The 19,454-nt window shown below is 32.6% G+C and overlaps 1 protein-coding gene across 1 annotated transcript; it reads left to right on the top strand.

Annotated features, from left to right (window-relative positions):
- The first annotated feature begins 756 nt into the window (after window positions 1–756).
- LOC132598837 ((R)-linalool synthase TPS5, chloroplastic-like) lies at window positions 757–5,638 on the top strand. Its single transcript, XM_060311952.1, has 7 exons — window positions 757–1,093; window positions 1,361–1,613; window positions 2,070–2,460; window positions 2,622–2,840; window positions 3,270–3,408; window positions 3,983–4,231; window positions 5,191–5,638. Exons 1-7 carry the CDS (start codon window positions 854–856, stop codon window positions 5,506–5,508), a joined length of 1,809 nt encoding a protein of 602 aa, XP_060167935.1. The 5' UTR covers window positions 757–853; the 3' UTR covers window positions 5,509–5,638.
- Window positions 5,639–19,454: the final 13,816 nt, after the last annotated feature.

Raw genomic sequence — 19,454 nt, 5'->3', positions numbered from 1 at the left:
TAGTTAAATTCAAAACTCTAAATATATATATATATATATATATATATATATATATATATATATATATATATATATATTTACGATAATTTTGTTCAGTATAAAATCTATTGTTAAAGGGTACTCAATTTGAATAGGAACGAATTTTGTTCCATCGCAGACTTACCAAAATTCAAAGTAGGAATTTTTTTTTAGTTGAATTCATAGTATACTATTAGACAAAGTCTAAATATTATAATTTTATCCAATATAGATTATGAATGACTTAGTCATCAAAATCCATTTTTAATATACTGGATAAGTAAAAGAAAACAGAGGCAGTATTAGAAAAATAATTCAGTGCCAATTTTGTCCAACGTAAAATCTTTTAGTATACTAGACAAATCACTAGAGAGAGTATTAGGAAAATAATTAACTGACAATTTTGTCTAATTTTAAAAAGTACTCAGTTTGAATAGGAATGAATTGCAGTTCTTTGCGGATTTACCAAAACTGGGATCGTTTGGTTTGAAGACAATTTATGTTGGGATTAGTTATGCTGAAATTAACTATATTAAAATTAATTATGTCAGGGTTAATTATTCTGATATTATTTCTTATTAACTGTTTTTAACTCTAATCAAGTAGTCATACCGGCAAGGGGCCGAAGATGCAATACGCATTGCAAGTGGAGTAATGAGTGCCTGTCGATTGGTCAAATAATAGTTCCTGATAAATTAATACTTCTAAGGGAATATAATGCATCCCCTTTCATATAGATGCACGAATCTCTTTCTCTCTCTATATATGGAAACTTTTATTTGGGGATCCAACAATCTAGCTAAAATATACTTCAAAACATTGAACAACAGAATCGATGGAGGCAACAAGGTTATTCAACAATGTAGGGTTGCTACCCATTGCCACCTCACCAACTCCAGCTACTCTTTTTTCTTCATTCAGCCAAGGACAGCCATCACTAGTTGTATCAAAAGCCTGTCTCTCTACAGGCGGCATGAAATTAGCTGAACCAAATCCCATTATCCGACGTTCAGGAAATTACAAACCTACTATGTGGGATTTTGAATATATTCAGTCCGTTAACAATGATTACACGGTATATTTTTTGTTTATATAGCACACGTTTCTTTCATATTTGCTCTTGTAACTATTCAAAAATCTGCATAATATATAGTTTATAGTTTGTTGTTAGTGATGAAATCAGAAATTTCGTTAAGGATGTTCAGATTTGATATATGTATATCTGTAGAAAGTGATACTTATATACACAATATAAATTCGTATATACATAGTATAAGGATGTTCAAGTCACCACCTTTTAATCTATGTAGCTAAGCCACTGATTGTTGTATCATTCATATAGGGAGAGAAGTATATGAAGCGTTTTAACGAGCTGAAGAAGGAAATGAAGAACATGATGGTTGAGGGATCACAAGAATTAGAAAAGTTGGAGCTGATTGATAATTTACAGAGGCTTGGTATGAGTTACCACTTCAAGAATGAAATCATGCAAATTTTGAGGAGAATTCACCGAAGCGCAGCCACAGGAGATTCATTATACGACACCGCTCTGAAATTTAGACTCTTGAGGCAACATGGTTTTGATATCTCCCAAGGTACGTAGTGTACTAGTTTTTACAATCTTTTGATCTTGTTTCATATTCAGATATTTGGTTGGTTAACAGTTGTATTTCTCAATAACAGAAAAAAGGTAGATTATGAGAATTCGTCAGTAAACCTATTAATGGACAATTAATTACATTCAGGAATTATAACGTCAAAAAATATAACTTCATACGGAACTAGTCGTGACTCGTGACCACTTTTAACTGATGTCTATTAGTAAATGTATTTTCATTATTTATCAAGTAACAGGAGCATACAGTACTAATTTAATATATGCGGGATTATTTATATGTTTGATTATTAAGTAGGGACACACATTTAAAAACATACATGCATTATTAGCTTGTGAAATCTGACTTGATTACTTGTTACCTAATTGAGAAAGAAAACGAAAGTCAACATTTCTTTATTTAGGTTTTGACCACTGTATTTTTCTTGTGTTCTAGATATATTCAATGATTTCAAGGATGAGAATGACAATTTGAAGCAGAGTATCTGTAACGATACAAAAGGTTTATTACAATTATACGAAGCTTCGTATCTCTCTACAGACAATGAAACCACTTTGAAAAATGCCACAAAATTCATAGTGGCACATCTAAAGAATTATGCTGATAATCAGTATTGTGCTACTGATGACAATAATCTAATGGTCGAATTAGTCCTCCATGCCTTGGAACTTCCAAGACATTGGATGATGCCAAGATTAGAGACAGGGTGGTATATTAGTATTTATGAGAGAATGTCTGATGCTAATCCTCTTTTGCTCGAGCTTGCTAAATTGGACTTCAACATTGTTCAAGCCACACACCAAGAAGATTTGAGAATTCTGTCAAGGTGAGATATCTTTTGATCTTTTTAGTAGCTATTAATTACTTGACAATATATAATAAAGATTTTACTACACTATAAATATATTTTAGTAAAAGTGTCTTACAAATAGTTTAGAATATGCCCGATATAACTTCTCTCATACAACATTCATTTTGATTGTATAGGTGGTGGAAGAATACATGTCTTGCAGAAAAGCTGCCATTTTCAAGGGATAGACTGGTGGAGAATTTGTTTTGGGCAGTGGGGACAACGTTTGAGCCTCAACACAGCTTCTATAGGAGAATGATATCAAAGGTCATTGTTTTTATTGCAATCATAGATGATATTTATGATGTTTATGGCACTCTTGACGAGTTGGAAGTATTCACTGATGCCATTGAAAGGTCAGTAACTTTAGGGAAGCAGCTACATCTGTAAATTTTGGTGCATATAGGATTATAGATTTATCAGTTTGTTTTTCCTTATTCATTTATTCATCGGTTAATTGGTGATAACCAAATGAGTTGAATCGAATTTGGACGGATAAAAAACAAGTAAACTCAACTCATTCATATTTCAAATGGACGGATAGAATTCGACATTAATATTAACTAATTGGTTGGGTCAACCAAATTTGGATTCAAATTGCCACCACTCGTAGTTCTGTTCTTTCATTCACATCCTCCTTTTAGTGTACCTGACCTCGTCATATTTTTTGTTGTAAATTTCCATCTTTGTTGTCTTTTAGGGGTTAACTTGTTTAGTTTTCAAACCGATCATCTTTGTTTTGTGTTTGTCATGAGAAAATTTGATTTATGGTCATTTATATACAGATGGGATACAAAAGTAATGGAGGAACTTCCAGAGTATATGAAAGTATGTTATCTGGCACTTTTCAATATTATCAATGAAGTTGCATATGAGGTTCTCAAGGAGCATGGGATCAACGTCCTGCCCTACCTTGCAAAATCAGTAAGATTCATTCTACTTAAAGTTTCTCCTTCTTTTAATTCCTCTTTTTCCAAAACGCCATATTATCTCCTCTGAGGCCAATTCAATATGTAAACTTTGTCAGCCTAATTTTTAAATGTCTTATCACTAGAGGCGAGTTTAAGATTTCTAAAATATGGGTGCACCACTAAAAAAAAGGACAAAAATATATTAAGTAAAAAATGATCCCTAATCCACTAGGTAAATTTAATACATAAATTTGCCCCTGCTTATTACTGAATAAGTGTTGCATTTGCAAAACTATTGTTTAATTTTTTTATTATTCATTAGAAATTTAGTGATATTTGATATTTTTTTTAATTATGTCATAAAAGAATGAATGTAGTTAAACTTATAAAACAGAGGCAGATCTACGTGTATGATAGGGGGTTATTTAGTGAGCTTTGATTAAATTCATGTTATATTTGTTTCTGCAACCTCCCCCCGTCTCACCCCCCCCCCCCCCCACCCACCCACCCACAAAAAAAAAAAAACTCCACAAATTAAACCATTAATCCAGCTATTGCACTATTAATTATTTGAGACATGTTATTAGTGGGCAGATTTGTGCAAATCATACTTACGAGAAGCAAGATGGTACTACAATGGCTACAAACCAACTCTAAAAGAATACATGGATAATGCATGGATCTCAATTGCAGTTCCTATGGTATTAGTCCACGCATTGTTTCTTGTCAGCGATTCAATTACCAAAGAGGCAGTGGAATCCTTAAACAATTATCCTGACATAATTCGATGGTCTGCTACAATTTTTCGTTTCGCTGATGATTTGGGGACATCGTCGGTATGCTTTCACACCCTTCTGTTAGATAAAATAACTAATTTATCTAGACTCCTGATAAAAATTACTTTATGGTCCGTTTATGATTAGAGACGATATTTCTAATTTATAAATGTTAAGTACTGCATCAAAAGTTAATTTTAAAAATAGCATGCTAATGTATTCCGAAAAAAAAAAAACTAAAGAATGAATGAATTGTACTACGTCTTTTTCATCATGCGACATAGTTACTATTTGGGAAGTTAAAAGGAGTTTTCTTTTGATCATAATTTTTTAAATATATTAGATGTATTAATTGTTATGACTTATAGTACTATCAATGTTGTTTCTTAATATGTAAATTTTAATTTTTAAATTTTATGAATTTAAAAAAAAAAAAAAAAGTTAATTTGCCCCTACTTCTAATCATATCACATAAAGTAAAAACAGAGAGATCGGTAATGAGTTTTATGTGTCAATTTTGATTTTGTTCATGTATATAGTACCAAGTGCAACGTATTTATTATGCCTATAATTTTTGAAATATACATGGTCAAATCACTTCAGCAAAATAAGCTCTTATTTTCATTTAAGGTCAAAGTGAAATGAATTTCATAAAAAGTTGAAACTGCACTTGTCCTTCAAATTTATGAATCCTTCTTCCGGTCCATTTTATTTAATTGGTTATATTTGCCTTTTGTACCCTCTTAAGAAAACATTAACTAGATTACCCTCATTTATTCCTTGATATCAGTTTAATACTACTATTTCATTCACCACATTAGTCTCTCTTCATGTCTCTATTAGAGTAAGAGTAAAGATGGAAAGAAAACAACTAAGTCTATCTTAATTTTATAAAATGATAAGTATTTTGGACTAAAATGTAACCATGACTAGTAGATAATGGATTAGAAAGTAGACGTCTAGCAAAATCTGTGTCTCATTTAATTTACTCCAATTAATTAATCCTAAAATTAATGCAGGATGAATTGAAAAGAGGTGATGTTCCCAAGTCAATTCAGTGTTACATGAACGAAAAGGGTGCTTTTGAAGATGAGGCAAGAGAACACATAAGAATTTTGATAAAGGGGACATGGGAATTGATGAACACAACTCAGAAGGAAAATTCCCTATTCTCCGAAACATTTGTTGGAATTGCAAAGAATATTGCAAGAACAGCGCAATGCATGTATTTGAATGGAGATGGCCATGGAATTCAAAATACTGACGTTAAAAGTAGCATCTCCAAAATACTTTTTGATCCCATCAGTATTCCTAATGTTTCATTGATTCCCAAGTAATTTTATCCCTAAGATTAGCTCCGTGTGTCGTTACTTTAGTTTTACGTGTACCCCGCAAAGAATTCCTACGATGAACTCGAGTTAATATATGTATAATAATAACTGGGTTACAATCAAATATTTATAAATATTTAGTGAATTTTTTAATATATGTACACGGTCTATGTAAAAGCTACTTGGTTCCCGAGAACGGGTATATAATATATCGTATATTGTATACTAGCTTCGCCTCTGATTTATAGCCCGATCTAGTCTTCTTCTCGTTAATTTCATGGAAGTATTCTGTCTTGCAACTATTCGTTAATCATTTGATGGCGCTAAAATTTGATCTAGGAGTTCCCAACATCATGTTCTTTTTTAATGCATGGTTAAGAACATGTCGGAGGTCTCTAATTACGGTTATCAAGTCATTAAAGTAACATGTGCACGAACATCAACTGCTTCCAGTTTTGTACGTACAATTCATGGATTTCGGCAATAAAATGTACTCCCTCCGTTCATTTTTATTTGTCACTATACTATAAATAAATTTTCACTTTTACTTGTCCATTTTAGCATATTAAGAAAAGACAAACTTTTATTTCTTGTTTTACCCTTAACATTAATTACTCATTTCCAAATTATTCTCCAAGTCTAATGAGATTATATACCAATTAATAAGGGTATTATAATAAAATATATACTTCATTTATTAAATCTTAAGGGGTGTGCAAAGTTAAAAATGGATAAGCAAAAGTGAACGGAGGTAGTATAATAAGGCATGTTAAAATTACCAGGAAGTCAACAAAATCGGATTAGTGTGGGAATTTGGAGAGAAATTTTAATGGTTTTGAGTTATATAATTGAGATTCAGAGTATGCTAAAAGGTAGTGTTCTCACGGTATATTTTAACAAGAGGGCAGTTGTAAGTAATATTTTTTATATTTTGTAAGAGTAATTCTCAATGCAAAATGTTGGCCATGTTGTAGGATAAAAACTTTTGGCCATGTTGTAGGATAAAAACTTACTCGTATTAACTTTTTCACTAATTAATATACACATAACATGTATTTGCATACAAACTTTTCTCAGACTCTTACTTAATTATGTCGTAATCAATATATACTAGTGAATTTATCCGCGCTTCGCGCGGTCATAAAAATACCAATAATTTACTATATATAATATGGTGACAATTTTCATACTTCAAGCAATATTACATGTTAGAAGTTGTCCACGAAAAATTGTACAATTGACTCTTTCTTAATCAATTATTTCTTTGATTTCTTAAAAGTTGAAGTTTTTAGAGAATTTATGTTCTTTTTATATAATAATGATAATGCTATTTTTAATATACAGTTAATATCTACATAAAAAGTTAGGGGTTTTAAATATTTTTTGAGAGTTGCTCCTTATATATAAAAGTGTAAAATAAAAAATACAAAACAAAAGAATTGTCCAGACTTAGCCGTTTCTGTATGTCCTGAAATACCCACCACTTAATAGTTTGATTCCATAGAGAGAGAAAAAGATATGCTCTAGACGTTTAGAATTCACATGTTATCATCTTCTTTAAAAGTAAAAGTAGACGTTATACAGTATGTTCTGGCAATTTACATTTACATTGAGTTTAAAGCAAATCACATAAACTATTTCACAAATTATATATATATATATATATATATATATATATATATATATATATATATATATATATATATATATATATATATATATGTGTGTGTGTGTGTGTGTGTGTGTGTGTGTGTGTGTGTGTAAAAGTTTTTAAATTACCTTATTCTCCCTCCACTAATGTTGCTTTACACATAGTTATACGCATAATTAGGAACACTAAATAAAGGGCGTATTTTACATATTAAAACTAAGTTAGTAGTTAACAGACTTCTGAAAAAGTCATAAGTTACTAATTTAAACCAAAATAAACTATATTAATTAAAAATTTCATATAAAACCCTAACTAAAGAGGCATCATAGAGAGTATACGGAATCTATAAAAAGAAGAAAATAATACAATAAACGCATTATTCCTGCAGCTTTAATCATTATAAATAGAAGAAAATTTGGGAATCAAAGCATAATTGTCATAGCTTTTGTCGACATCCACTCCACCAAGCCACTCACCATCAAGAGCCTTTTTAGAAGCCAAACCAAAACATAAATATAATATTGTAATAAATACAACAATGTTACTACTTCAATTATGGAATGAAAAGGACAACCTTTTAATTTGATAGGAGTCTCATAAAATAAAACATATGAATTTATATAGACAAATCTAAAGGAATACGATAAGGTCATGCATGTCTTAAACTTCTAAACTAATTATTCGGCATTTATGGACCTGAAAATCATGGGAGTTATGAACATTATTAAAAGTAAAATATAAAGAGGTGTGAGTAATAAAGATGGTATTTTTCAAAGAACATAAATGAAAAAAATGAGAGAATTTTGACAATTACTGTGAAAACATCTTAAATATAAGAATAAAGAATAACCAAAATTTTAATCTTTTGGATAAATTAAGAGGACAAAACTGCAAAATGTGATGTAATCAAAAAAGTATAAATAGCCATTGCGTCTTCCCTAGCCTCTACCTTTTATTTCTTCTCCCTCTTTTCTCTCATTGTTTTTTTGTTTTATATTTTTTTCTTTTCTCTCATTTCTCCCTCTTTCCTACTCACAAAACTCATAAAGACAAAAAAGGAAAAATATCCGACACAATCTAGTCTGGGAAGAAAGAAGAAGAATCATCTCACAAATGTAGACTTAAGACAAACTTTGATAATTTTAGGCTTTTAGCATTGAATTAATGCCAAAGACAATAAAAAAAGTAAATAAGAGAGACATAATAAATAATTTTTTATTTACTTTCCACTAAATCTTATGATATACATTAAAGGTTTTTAGGCGAAAACGGTATACAACTCACTAATTAATTCAGCAGTAAATTTTTTACCTAAAAGTCGGTGTTGGTTTAACAGTAGAGTACACTGATCAAAGAAATTTACCTAGAATATACAAACCAATAATTTAATGCTATAACAATTATTTTGCATGGAGTAAACTGAAGACTATAAACAATAAAGAAACTGATAAATTATGATCCTATGTGAAACTAAAAATAGAGTTTCATCCTTATATGAAGATGTCTTTAGACTCATCCTCACATGAAGATGGTTTTTTGAAATAGGAAAGGTGACAGGTTTTAGACTATTAAGCATAATGAGCAGTAGTGTGGACGTATAATGTAACCAAGAATAAATCTGAATCTCTAACAACAAATAAAAATAAAGCTTACCAAAAAAAATAAAAAAGAGGCTAGACATTGCTGCTAGCTTGAGCTTCTTCAGTGAGATGAACCCATCTCATTATCTCAATCCTGCAAATTTTTATGCAAAACAATACCCATAAGACAGTAAAAACAAAAAGGAAATAGAAGCAAAAATTCTGGTCTTGGGGATGTTACATATATACACGGGTAATAATGAAATTGTAGAGTTAAGAATGAGGGTAAACTGTTGGAATTCAACATGATTAAGAGAATTAAAGAATGATTTTTACAGTTTTTTAAATCATAGCACATTTAATAAAATAAAGAGAGTTAATGGAGGATATAGAACGGTGCCTGTTGAATTTTCTTAACCTATAACAATTTTTATCATTAATAAAGCACTTACAAAAGAAAAGGAAGAAAAATTGTAGGGGGGGGGGGGGGGGGGAATAAAGGAGACCAAAAAAAAAAATACTGAAGGAGACAGTTTGTTTTTGTGACCGTTGAACACTGAAAGTCTTCAACGTTTATCCCTTTTTATTGAGCAATTAGTGTAGACATTTATTGACATCTTATAGGGTGAGTGTATTTTTCAGCATATAGTTTGAGAGAAATATTAGAAAAAAGGTTAAAAAATTGACAAAAAAAGATAAATACCAATAGAGGTCATAGAGAGGTGCCACATCACCTTGTCTATGCCTAACTTTATATTATATATAGATTACTTTATCACTTAATAGGTATTGTTTTCCTCCTATTCCAAAATTATCTTTTTTCACGTTTGTGACTGTTTAATATCCCTCTGTACAGCTGTACTACTGCCTAATTTTTTTCCTACTTTTGCCTAAATTGGGAATTTGACATAAGTTTTTTTTTCTTATCAAGTAAAAAGCCTCAGTAAGATAAGGTCTAGCCTCCCTTACTTGTGCTCCTCTTTGAGGATTGGTTTTTAATATTGATCAAAAGGCCATTAATACTTTGTCTAATGGTGTAAATTTGCATAAAAAAAATATCAAGTGAAAAGCCAATTCCGTATGCGAATTCTCTAATGGATATTTAGTGTGCTTTTTGATCAATCGCATTAATTAGGACAATAAAATGCATGAGAAATGTATATTTATAGAAACGTGCTTCACGTTATCAGGAGTTAAAGTGTTGTGCACTCTTTTACCCTGATTTTTGCCTGTTCCAGGATCTGTTCAATGGGAGAGTGAGGGGGATTGGCAGGCTTGAGAATGATCTATATGTGTTGAATGTGAACTGCCCTTTGAAGTCTCAAGGACCTCAAATAAACGTTGATCAGACCACAGTTGTAAAGTCTTTTGCAGTAGAAACAATAAAATCTAGAATAAATTTGCGCTTGTGGCATAGAAGACTAGGGCATGTAACTTTTACTACTTTGAAAAAATTGAGTTGTTTCAAGAATGTATGTATTGATCAGCCTGCAGAACACTGGACTGTTTGCCCTTTGGCTAAGCAATCTAAATTCTCTTTTCCATTGAGTACTACTTCTACTACATCCTGTTTTGACATTGTTCATGGTGATGTTTGGGGACCATACAGGGTACCCACACATGATGGCAAGAGGTATTTTATGACTCTAGTAGATGATTTATCTAGATACACTTAGGTGTTTTTACTGAATTCCAAGGTTGAAGTGTTAGTGGTTCTTAGAAATTTTCTATTAATGATTAAGTATTTGTTCAAATCCACTGTCAAGGTATTGAGAACTGACAATGGGTGTGAGATTTTTAACTCTCAGGTCATTAAGCTACTGCAATCTCTAGGCATCATTCAACAAAATGGTGTTGCAGAAAGGAAGCACAGATATATTCTAGACACTGCTAGATCTCTGAGATTCCAATCTAGTGTTCCTTTACAGTTTTGGGGTGAATGTGTGCCAACAAGCGTGTATCTGATCAACAGGTTTCCATCTTCAGTCCTTCATAGCAAACTCTTTTTCAGCAGTTATACAACTCAACACTTGATTTGGACCATCTTAAGGTGTTTGACTGTCTTGCCTATGCTACTCAAGCAAGGAAGACATACAAGTTTGCTCCAAGAGCCATTCCTACTCTTCTTCTTCTTCTTCTTCTTCTTCTTCTTCTTCTTCTTCTTCTTCTTCTTCTTCTTCTTCTTCTTCTTCTTCTTCTTCTCTATTTCCTGTTCTACAGTTCACAAGCTCCAATGTTGATGATCCACTAATGACTATTCCTAATGCAGTCACATATGTGTCATCTCCGGATGTCACTTCCTCCACTCCTATTCATGTTGATGATATCATCCCTCATGCAGATGCTGCTGATAATATAGATGTTGCTGACACCTCAGTTTCCTCTGAGCATCCCATAGAAGCTTTGCCTGTTTCTAATCATGACTTAGTTCAAGTTGCAGCTCCCACACCACTTCCTCCTGCTGGTATTTCCATATCTAGAAGACCATGAAGGCATGTTAAGCCTCCTATTTGGATGCAAGACTACATTACCAAGGATCCTACTAGCTCTTGCTCTTATCCAGTTTCTAATCATGTTACTTATGCATCTCTTTCTCTTACTTATGGTGCTGCCCTTGCTACATACTCAGTTATTTCTGAGCCTAACTCATTCTCTGAGGCTGCTCTTGATGACAAGTGGATTGCATCTATGCAACTTGAAATTGATGCTCTTGCAGAGAATAACACATGGTCAATTGTTGATCTTCCACCTGATATAAAACCCATTAGCTGTAAATGGGTGTTTAAGGTGAAGTACTTGGCTTCAGGTGTTATTGAGAGGTATAAAGCTCGACTAGTTGCTAAGGGATTCAATCGACAAGAAGGTTTGGATTACTCTGAAACCTTCTCACATGTGGCTAAGATGGTCACTATCATATCTGTTCTAGCTGTTGTTGCTTCTAAATCTTGGCCTATTTTTCATATGGATGTGCATAATGCCTTCCTCCAAGGTGATATTCTTGAGGATGTGTACATGGTGATCCCTCAAGGTTTTTGCAAGCAAAGGGAGATTAGTAAAGTCTGCAAATTACATAAGTCTTTATATGGACTTAAGCAGACTCCAAGGCAATGGAACCTTAAATTGACAAAAGCACTAATGCAACTCGGCTTTGCTGAGAGTCATTATGATTATTCTTTGTTCACAAAACAGGAAGCACATGAGTTGGTGGTGGTTTTTGTTTATGTTGATGATCTACTAGTAACACAAAGCAATGATACTCTTATACTCAAAACTAGAAATGATCTCAAACTAAAGTTCAAAATGAAAGATCTAGGGGAATTGAAGTTTTTCCTTGGCATTGAATTTGCTAGGCTTAAAGCTGGTATTGTGATGATTCAGCGCAAAATTGCCTTGGAACTTATTTCAGAGTTGGGGTTGAGTGGTGCAAAGCCAGATTATGCCCCACTTGATGCTAATCTAAGGTTAACCTCTATTGAATATGATACTCATGTCAATAAATCAGACAAGAGTATTATAGACAAGCCTCTAGCAGATGTGAACAAGTACCAAAGGCTTGTGCGAAGGCTGTTAAACTTGACAATGACTAGAGTAGATACATCTTTTGCAGTACAAGTCCTGAGCCAATATATGCATGCACCAAAAGAGTCTCGTATAGAGGCTGCTCTAAGGGTAGTAAGATACATAAAATCAGCTCCTGGTCTAGGATTATTCATGCCTTCACAAAGTTCTGCATTGTTGACTGCTTATTGTGATTCAGACTGGGGAACTTGCCTGCAAACAAGGAGATCAGTAACTGTATACTTGGTGAAGTTTGGTGATGCTCTAGAATCTTAGAAATCCAAGAAACAAGAGATAGTGGCCAGTGGCCGGAAGTTCAGCTGAGGCAGAATTCAGAAGCATGGCCTCGACTGTAGCAGAGATTACATGGCTTATTAGGTTGTACAAGGAACTGAGAGTTAGTATCAAGCAACCAGTGAGCACATATTGTGACAGCAAGGCAGCTATTCAGATTGCTGCTAACCCAATCTTTCATGAAAGAACCAAATATTCTGATATTGACTGTTATATTGTAAAAGAGAAGCTGGTGCAAGGCATGATCAAAACTCATCATAAATCAACTAAGCAGCAGCTAGCTGATCTACTTACCAAGAGTCTTGGTCAAGTACAACATGTGTACTTGTCACCCAAGCTAGGCTTGGAAGACATCTTTCAACCATCAGCTTGAGATGGGTGTTGTAAATAATGTTATACCCCATTTAAACGGGTTAATGTAGGAGTACAACATATTAGTGCTTCCTATTTGTTTTATTTTAAGGAGTCGCCACCTAATTAATTTAATGGTGAATTAGGACACCTAATTTATTAACTAAGGTAAAGCCTAACTAAACCTCCGTTAATGGTCTGCTTAATTAGCGTGATTCTAGGTAAGGGTTCTAGATTATATCCTAAAGGGAAGGGGTTAGGCATCCTTTAGAATCCATTAGTTATGGTTACCGTCCAACTTAGGTTAATTAAGGCTAAAGATGCAAAATATAGCTTTTAAATTTTAAGAAAATGGCTTGTAAATGTCGCCAATGTTTTAAAGGAAAATGTAATAATGCTATTTAAAATAATACTTATAAATATTGCTAAGGCTTTAAATGAAAAATGCTATTTAGAATAAGACTTATAGAAAATATAATAATTTGCATAAAAAGGAGACTTCAAATGCCATTTAAAATAAAACTTATAAATGTTGCTAAGGCTTTAAATAATAATGCTATTTAAAATAAGACTTGTAAAAAATATGATAATTTGCATAAAAGGAAACTTCAAATTCCATATAAAATAAAACTTATAAATATTGCTAAGGCTATAAATAATAATGCTATTTAAAATAAGATTTGCATAAAATATATAAGTATAAGAAAATGTGAGTTTGTGCAGCGTTTTAATAAATATTTGAGATAACTCAAGTGGCGAGGTATTAATTTGATTTTTGCAGTTTAGGAATATAGACAAGATGTGAGTTTTCTATCCTTTTTATTATCTTTCATTAACTATGCTTAATAAAAAAATGCATGATTGATTCAAACTTGAAGAGTTATTCATAAAATATACTTGAGTTGCTAAAACACGATCTTAATTCAAAATATGTAGTCATGCTATTTTGAAAATCAGTTATTCTAATGAAAATAAATATTGAAGATACTATGAATAATTTAACAAAAAAAAAAAGAAAGAGAGAATGAAATCTTATGGAATTAACTGTTGGTTTACCTTAAGTTAACTACCCATTACTAAAACTAAACCCCACTAATTTCGCTAGGTTCATCTAAATTAACAAAACAAAGCGTTATTCATACAATACAAATTAAATGCACAAAGAATAAAATAGAGGAGTAGATATAATTTAAATTGGCTCAGCCCATTTTAGGACTGCTGTGATCAGGCTGTTGTTGGGCTTCGGCCCAGTAAATCTTTTGTTCTATGTTGCCGCAGATGGGCTGATGGGAATGACTTGAGGAGATTGCGTTGGGCTTTTAGCCCAACACCGAATGCGGAAGAAGACGAGTCTCTCGGACTCGCACGCGATGGTCATGCATAAAAATGAAAGGAAAATGATTAGTATATAATAAAAGACTAAGACCTAGACAAAGAAACTAAGTATGTAGCTTGAATTAGCACATACACAATAAAAGGACACTGAGAGAAAACGTTCAAGCCCAAAACGAGAGCTTGCAGCCGAAATTTACGCCATATGAAATCAGATTAAATGGTCAATGAGGCCCAAATACCAAACAAAGCAGTCCTATAAAACATGCACAGGGCTGATTGAAATGATAACAGTCATGAAGAGGGGAGCAGACCCAGTTATGTTCAGTTCTAATTATAAATCAACAGAGTGCCTCATTCGAGAATACAGAAGCAAATATGTCACGGGGATACTTCAACAGGAACACAAAAAAACACAGGACATAGACGAAGGTATCTGGGCAATTCTACCACAGGCTCTGATCACATAGGACGAATGAACACAGTTAAAGTAAAGACAATCGCGGAAGACCATGTAGGAAAACAAACAGACTGAATTGCAATCAACTACGAATTATACCAAATAGACCAATAAGAGACCAACATTCGGAGGTTCAAGTCATATTTAAAACAGTAGACAGATTGGCAGGTATGCCAATTACAGGGGTGAACTAGTTACTTTTGAAATCAGTTAAGTAAATTAGTCATTCTATTAAAACAACTATTGGATATGCTTAGTATTTTTTAGATCAGAATGTAACGAATTCCAACATGAACGAACCAACAGTCAACAAGATAAACAAATACATGGAACTTCACTAAATCCATATGCCTGGCAGGCTTCCATATCAAAACAAATTTAACATTCATCAAATAGCGTGGTAGTATACTGACTCGTATTTGGATAATAGGCAAAGCTAACATGACCTTTAGTCCACAGAATTGAAACTTATAGGTATAGCATCAGTTCTTATTTAACCAAAGAAGTTCAAATTAGCAAGATATGGGGCAGAAGCTAAGCACGATCAAATTTAATAGGACAGAACAACATGACAGTCATTTTTAAGCAGAAAATGGCGTTTAATCCGAGACACTATATGTTTACAAGCTGATTGAAGTTGAGTTCAGACCTTTGTTAATCTTATTTAAACCTGCTAACATCATTTAAATCCCACTTTATTATGCTAAAAACTATATGAACCCAAACTAAATTCATGCCAACACCAAAACCTATCAGAACCAGCTTATGGACTAGCATAGAGACATTAATGATACCATATTAGTATAGTTCATACATATACACCAAATTCTCAAGTTGACAAACTCCACATGTCAGATCAATAACAAAGTTTTGCTGAACTAGAGCTGGTTAAACTAAAATATAGGGCATGATTAACCAACAAAAATAACCTAAGGCAGTATATAGGATTTGTTAAATCTAACTACAACTTAACACATTATGCAGGATGATCTGTTAAAAAGGGGCATTACCCACCTGTTAATCATGCTTAACAACCAACCAAACTAGCGTACATGATTCTATTTTGGATAAAACTAAAACTGAGCAAAAATGTAGCTAAAACACTTAAACAACTGGACTAATTTAACACACATAGACATGCTGAGCTACTTAATTTAAACAACAACATACCAAAGCAGTCAGCTAAACTACACAGAACATGGCTTAACTGTATAAATTAAATCAACTAACGCAGAAGCATATCTAACTAAACATGAATCGAACTTAGCATATAAACACACGAACACATATTATACTGTTAAAACTGAAATCAACTAAAGGAAGAGTAGCTCACCTTTTTTGAGTGCAGCGAACCGGGTTTTGAGTCTTCGATCTACCTCGAAACACCACGAATCCCGAATTCGTATACACTCGAATCAAACAAATACCAAGGGCAAAAACAGAAAAAAATGATTTAGATTTTTTGACTCGATATTCAGAAATATTGCGACTACTGAGAATATATGTTTTAGGGAATTTTGGGTGGTTGAAAGAACCTTTCTTTTAGGGATGCGATGGCGGCTAGCCAGAACTCCCCCTAACTGACTGAAAAAGCAATTATTTATAGGAAAAGAAACGTCTAGGGTTCTGCTGGTACTCAAATTTTGGGCGGGATTTTAAGGTTCAAACGTTCGGATTTTCGATCAGAATGGAGAGGAATAGACAAAAATTCATTAAAGCTTGTACCCTAAAGTGAAATGGAACCGATAAAGGAGAGGATTTGAGCTTGCAAATGGACAAAGTTCATTAAGGCTTCAGATAAAAAAAAATCAAAAAGAGAAAAAGGAAAACCCCCTTTTCAACGTTGAACTGTGATGGGGAGGTACAAACATTAATTTCCCTTCCTAAATCGACCATGCACGGTCTGGGGAAGGCGAAATAAGCCTGCGATTTTGCCATTTTAGTGGAGAAACGTAGAGGAGAGAGAGAGAGAGAAGAGAGAGCAGTGGAGAGAAAGGGAAAAGGGGGGGGGGGGGGGGGTGGCGGCGGATCTGAAGGACAAGAACCCTAGTGGTTTCATTTTTGTTGAAAAGATAATTGGGTCGAGTCGGGTCGTAGCGATGGGTTGGTCGGGTCGGTTACGGATGTGGGCTGGGTTATTGCACATTTGGTAATTGTTGACACCTAATTTTGGCTCGACGTGCTTAAAATTAACGTTTTGGGGGCCCTGATTCGTTAAAGAGCACGAAATACATTTTTTACACATTTTTACATTTTTTCAACAATTTATTGATGATTATCCTTATTTTAGGAATTTTCTCAATTTATTGTCATTTTTCAAGAACTATTATTTTGCACATGTACAGCGTAATACTATCATTTTTTGTGCAATTAATAATTGTTTCTTAATTTTATAGCAATACATTTTATATCTTGCACATTAATATTTATATTTTATACTTACGTTATTATTCATACATGTATTAATTAATTATATTTTTTAATGCAGCTCGACAGTTCAGAGAAAATCGGAGTAATTAATTTTTAAACGCAGAGTAAAATCCGATCAAGTCAAGGTTTCATCACTTTTTTTTAAAAAAGGGATTAAAATAAGCATTGAGGGGACAAAGGGGTGCATTCTTTCATTTTTTGAACAAAAGAGGGTGTTCATTGATATTATAAGAAAGGTAAAAAAAGTTTTTTTTTCCGCCGAGAGAGTTCGGATGAACACCCTCGGCTCTATGTGGCTCCGCCACGGATCGACTCCTCAAATAGTACTATAGATTCACGTACATCCTAACAGAGTTGTAGGATAATTAAAAACGTTTTCCACTAACGTTTTACTTTACTCAAATTAATGTAACCTCCTCAAACAGTACTATAGATTCCCAGCAACATCATTTTCTTGGCTTACATATGAAGACTAGCTAGTGTTCTTTCAATCATTGGAGCCACCGGCATTTTGGAACGGCCATTTGTTTTTTCAGTACATTATCAAAAATTGATGTTGCCACGTTTCGTGAGTTTTTGGCTATCCTATTTTGTAATAAATGTCGATTGTTGTGATTGCTGATTGTAAATTTTTTATTCAAATTTTTTTGGTTTGCTGTGTAATACTCTCGGTATCAATTTGAATGTCTTATTTTATTTTTGGATCTGTCTTTAAAAGAGTGTTTTTTTTATATTTAATAAATTGACAATTCAAAGGGTGAATATAAATTGAGCCAACTCGAAATCTGAACTTTTTGGATATTTAATTTGAATTTTTTGGGTTAAGGATTGGACTCAGATTTTTTTTTTTTTTTTTGAATGATGGATTGGATATCAGATTTAGTACCCGAAATTTTTATATCTTATATTTATCCCTACCCGTGTAATATGCGCTCAATACTAATTAGTCCATAAGTTCAATAGATTAGTAACCTATGACCCTACCCATTATAATATTAAGTCCAATATAGAATTTTCTACCAAATTAAATATTATATAGTTTGCAAAGTTAAAGTTTATTTCAGAACTTTAAGAATAAGATAATTACATATTTGAATAAAGTATTGAAGCTTAAAAAAAGCTGTTGAGGTATTTGGTAAAAAAGCGGGAAATATCCTTATTGCTATTAACACTAATAAATAAGCTGATTGTCCAAGATATCTTAATCTGATTCATTCAAACAAAAATTAATTTATATTTCAATTCACTAATAAAAAATAAATCAATCAAGAAGATGAGGGAAATTTTCAGAGAAAGGATGGAGTATAGAAAAGGCGTGAATGGAGAAAAGGATGAGAAAAGAGGCTGGTAGGGCTTTTGTACTGAAGGATACTTTGGCCCGTTTGAACATGGTTTGAAAATATGGTTTCAAATTATGATTTTAAATCATGTTTGAATATGCAATTTAAATATTTTAAATTGTATTTTCTCTTATAGATATAAAAACTCCACAAATTGTGAAAACTATCAAGACATTCTCAATTCTTATACAATCTTAACAAATGAGCAAGTCATAGTTCATAATAAAATCAGTACACTACTAGAAGGTCTTTCTAAAAAATACAACATCAATTAATCAAACTTTAGTTCAATAAAAATAAAAATTTAACATGAATAATAATGTAACTACTCTTTAATATAATCCTCCCACATAAATTAAAGGTTGGTAGACATAAATAAAGATTGGTGGAAGTTAATGAGATTGATAAATGATTGATGGGGATAGTTGTTAAAAATATCTACCAATTCATGGGTTTTTTTTTACAAAATATAAACTTATGGGTTAAATTTTATATTTAAAAAAGTTGAAACCATGGTTTCAAACCCCAAATCATGCCTTTTTGGATGATTTGAGATTTGAAATCATGAGTGAAGATGCATGTCCGAACGCTGATTTGGAGTCATGGTTTCAAATCATGGTTTGAAAACGCATAGCCAAACGCCTACTTTGGGAGTTATAAAAAATATAAGGGATAAGAAAGTAAAATCCTAAGTTAGAGTTGGCCAACGCATGACTTTTGACTTATTTTTGGTTAAAAACACTTATCTTTAAGCATTTTTTAAAGTTGCCAAACACCTAAATAAGCTAAAAGTGGCTTAAAAGCTGGTTCCAATCGAAACACCATCTAAGACACTTAAATTGGGACGGAGGAGGTATGATTTATTTTCTAATTTTTTTTAAAAAAAACGTCATTATATTTTTTGCTTGAATGTTATTGAAATTTCAGGTTGTGTTAACATTTTTAAAATGGGTATT

This window comes from Lycium barbarum, chromosome 6, assembly GCF_019175385.1.
Source record: "Lycium barbarum isolate Lr01 chromosome 6, ASM1917538v2, whole genome shotgun sequence".
Lineage (NCBI taxonomy): Eukaryota > Viridiplantae > Streptophyta > Magnoliopsida > Solanales > Solanaceae > Lycium > Lycium barbarum.
This window is presented reverse-complemented; position numbering and strand designations above follow the sequence as displayed.

Excerpts from the sequence above, each read along its gene's own strand:
- LOC132598837 (XM_060311952.1), top strand. The coding sequence starts at position 854 with ATGGAGGCAACAAGGTTATTCAACAATGTAGGGTTGCTACCCATTGCC. Across the intron at positions 1,614-2,069 it reads TGGTTTTGATATCTCCCAAG|ATATATTCAATGATTTCAAG; the intron begins GTACGTAGTGTA and ends CTTGTGTTCTAG. Across the intron at positions 4,232-5,190 it reads ATGATTTGGGGACATCGTCG|GATGAATTGAAAAGAGGTGA; the intron begins GTATGCTTTCAC and ends AAATTAATGCAG.